The sequence below is a fragment of the Barbus barbus genome, assembly GCF_936440315.1.
Source record: "Barbus barbus genome assembly, chromosome: 2".
Classification (NCBI taxonomy): domain Eukaryota; kingdom Metazoa; phylum Chordata; class Actinopteri; order Cypriniformes; family Cyprinidae; genus Barbus; species Barbus barbus.
Window position 1 is genome coordinate 10,009,121 of NC_136730.1, and position 3,334 is coordinate 10,012,454.

A 3,334-nucleotide genomic window follows, 5' to 3' on the forward strand; every position below is an offset into this window, starting at 1 on the left:
TAATTTTTTTTTACAGTGCATAAGCCTATGATAATAGTTGCTTAATGTCTTTATAAATGCATCAAAACTATCATATTGGATTATTTGTCTGATGATGTTCTTTTATCCATATTTAATTCCTCCATAACCAAGAGAATTATTAACTTGCACATGCTTTAATGACATTGGGAAAAAACCATAAAAGATATACATGATACAGGGTCAAAGTCTGATTTGCTCCAGAAAGTATGGTAGCCTGTATAGACAACAGACTTTAATATGCTTATCCTTCTTAAAAACCAAAATCCTAATTGAAGCACTCTAAGACATCTGCGATATTCACTCACAGGTAAGTTATGGAAATATTATGAAACGTCGACGTTTGTTGCTGAGCCTAGTTTAGACAGATTGAACACACTGAAAACTGCACTCTGTGGGTTAGATGAGAAGATTCAATTAAATGAATGTTTTGATGTGGTCATGAATTCATCTGACTTATAAAAATATAAAACACTTATTTGGAATCATTTAATTCAGCTTTATGCTAATAACAGCTGTATACAAGAGTGAATATAATCTGTTTTGCATCCTTAAATTGAATTTGTGAAGTGCTGCCATTAATAGGTAAAATCTTAATAAATGGTGAAATGTTACAAATAGAGTGGTTTTAGTGAGAGTGGTTGTCAGTGAAACGTGACTTGGGCAGTAAATTAGTTGCTCTTGTAAAAAATCACCTTCGCTTACTTCAGTGACATTGCAATACTTCGGCTTCTGGGGTCATCTCCAGTCATGTTTACTGACTAACTTTAAAATACCATTTTATTGGTTTGAATTGAGAAACATGAGGGAAAGAAAAAAGGAGGGGATTGGAGATTTCATGCTGTGAAATGAAATATGTGCTGTGACTTTTTTTTTATGATGAGGCCTAAAGAAAAGCAGAGAAATAGCAGATTTTTTTCAATCACAGAAATACAGAGAGAGTATGGATGACCCTCCATGTGTCAATCGCTAAAAAAAAATATTGCATAAAGCAAACGATAAAAAGAACTGTAAAGTCTTAGCATCACGTCTTCCAATGACACTTAATTTCTGCCTTTTTTTTTTTTTTTACTGTACAAGTAATAATATTCTTTATATAAGATCTAAGATGTATCTAAGATACATTTTTATTATTTGTCTTGTTTTCAGCTATGTCATCCTCCGGTGGTCTTCTGGCTGAGGAGCTTCAGTGTTCAGTGTGTCTGGATGTGTTCACTGATCCAGTCAGCACTCCATGTGGACACAACTTCTGTAAGAGCTGCCTGAACCAGTGCTGGGAAAACAGTCAGGAGTGTAAATGTCCATTGTGCAAAGAAACATTCAGTAAAAGACCCAACCTCAAGATCAACACAGCACTTAGACAGGTTGCGCAACTTTTTCAGAAAAAGTCCAGTCTCAGAAGATCTGAAGTTCTCTGTGACATCTGTGATGAAAGAAAAAAGAAAGCAATGAAATCCTGTCTGCTGTGTCAGGCCTCTTACTGTGAAACTCACCTGGAATTTCATCACAAAATCTATTTAAAGAAACACAAACTGATGGACCCTGTGAAGAATATGAAGAACTATATATGTCAGAAACATGAGAGACCTCTGGAGCTGTTCTGTAGAGATGATCAGACGTATGTGTGTGTGTTTTGCTCTGATGGAGACCACAAGACTCACAACACTGTTCCTCTAGAGGAGGAGAGTAAAGAGAAGAAGGCATGAGTTCATAACAATATATATATAAAAAAAACTTCAATAACCTCATTTTAAATAATACAACTAGATCTTTTGTCAAAAGATGGAACATTCTGATGTGATCAAATGTTTCTTTGTTTCTGTCTGTCTATAGACTCAGCTGATGAAGACACAGAAAGACGTGCAGCAGATGATCCAGGACAGAATCAGGAAGATTCAAGACATTGAATACTTTGCAGAACTCAGAAAAGTGAGCTGAAGATGTTAAATCTTTAATGAAGAATATTTTAATTTGATACTGTAAAAAATTATGGCAATTATTTAAAAATATAACTTTTTCAGAAAAGCACAGAGCGAGAGAAAGCAGCCAATGTTGAGCTCTTCAGCGATCTGATGCGCTCCATTGAGAGATGTCAGGCTGAGCTGCTGGAGATGATGGAGGAGAAGCAGAAAGCGGCAGAGAATCAGGAGGAAAAGCTCATTCAAGAGCTGCAGCAGGAAATCACTGAGCTCAAGATGACAAACACTGAGCTGGATCATCTCTTACACACTGAGGATCACCTCCAGCTCCTACAGGTCAGTGTCTCTCTGTCTGCTCACATCATGGGACAGCACTCACACTCCTCATGCTGAGGGATTTCTGCTCTCTCCTGCTGTAGATTGATCCATCCCTGTGCAGTCCTCCACACACCAGGAACTGGCCTGAGATCAGTATGAACACTGATGTGAGTGTGGAGACTCTGAGGAGAGCTCTGACTCAACTGCAGGAAACTCTAGACCAGAAACTCAGTCAAACTGGTAAGTCAATATCAAATACAGCACACAGATCATTAGATACTATTGACAGAATTTGTAAAATTATATACAACACATACAACAGATTTGTATACAAAAAATTGAAAATATTTTTATTATTGTTTGACTTTACAGTGTTGAGGAGGATGCAGCAGTATGCAGGTAGAATGTGTGATTTTTACTCACATACTCACATACAGTACATAGTATACTGATAGTTTACATTTATTCTGCCAAACACTTGTCAGCATATGGAGATCTTTGTTAAAATGTATTATCTGATTTCTCTCTCAGTGGATGTGACTCTGGATACTGATACAGCTCATCCTAAACTCATCCTGTCTAATGATGGGAAACAAGTGAGACATGGAGACATTAAGCATAAACTCCCAGATTACCCAGAGCGGTTTGATAAGTGTGCCTCTGTTCTGGGAAAAGAGGGATTCTTGTCAGGTAGATTTTATTTTGAAGTGCAGCTGAAGGGAAAGAGTCAGTGGGATTTAGGAGTGGCCAGAGAATCTATTAACAGGAAGGGAAAGATCACAGTGAGTCCTCAGGATGGATACTGGGCTGTGGCACTGAGGAATGGGGATGAATATTGGGCTTGGGCTGATCCCTGTGTTTATCTCTCTCTGAGAGTGAAACCACAGAAGGTGGGGGTGTTTGTGGATTATGAGGAGGGTCTGGTCTCCTTCTATGATGTGGAGTCCAAATCTCATATCTACTCTTTCACTGGTCAGTCTTTCACTAATCGACTATATTCATATCTTTGCCCCTTTCCTGATGATACTGGTAAAGATTCAGCACCAATGATCATCTCACCTGTTAATTACAATGAATGA

General features: G+C 37.8%; 1 protein-coding gene across 2 annotated transcripts; it reads left to right on the forward strand.

Annotated features, from left to right (window-relative positions):
* Positions 1 to 1,169: 1,169 nt before the first annotated feature.
* Positions 1,170 to 3,334, forward strand: LOC306885356 (E3 ubiquitin-protein ligase TRIM39-like; the record flags this gene model as incomplete). 2 transcript variants are annotated; one of them, XM_079441813.1, is made up of 6 exons in its annotated part: positions 1,170 to 1,718; positions 1,852 to 1,947; positions 2,040 to 2,273; positions 2,357 to 2,495; positions 2,628 to 2,654; positions 2,787 to 3,334. In XM_079441813.1, 6 exons carry the CDS (start codon positions 1,170 to 1,172, stop codon positions 3,332 to 3,334), a joined length of 1,593 nt encoding a protein of 530 aa, XP_079297939.1. The 2 variants fall into 2 exon arrangements, with proteins under 2 accessions (XP_079297939.1, XP_079297940.1); XM_079441814.1 differs by having other exon boundaries at positions 2,166 to 2,273.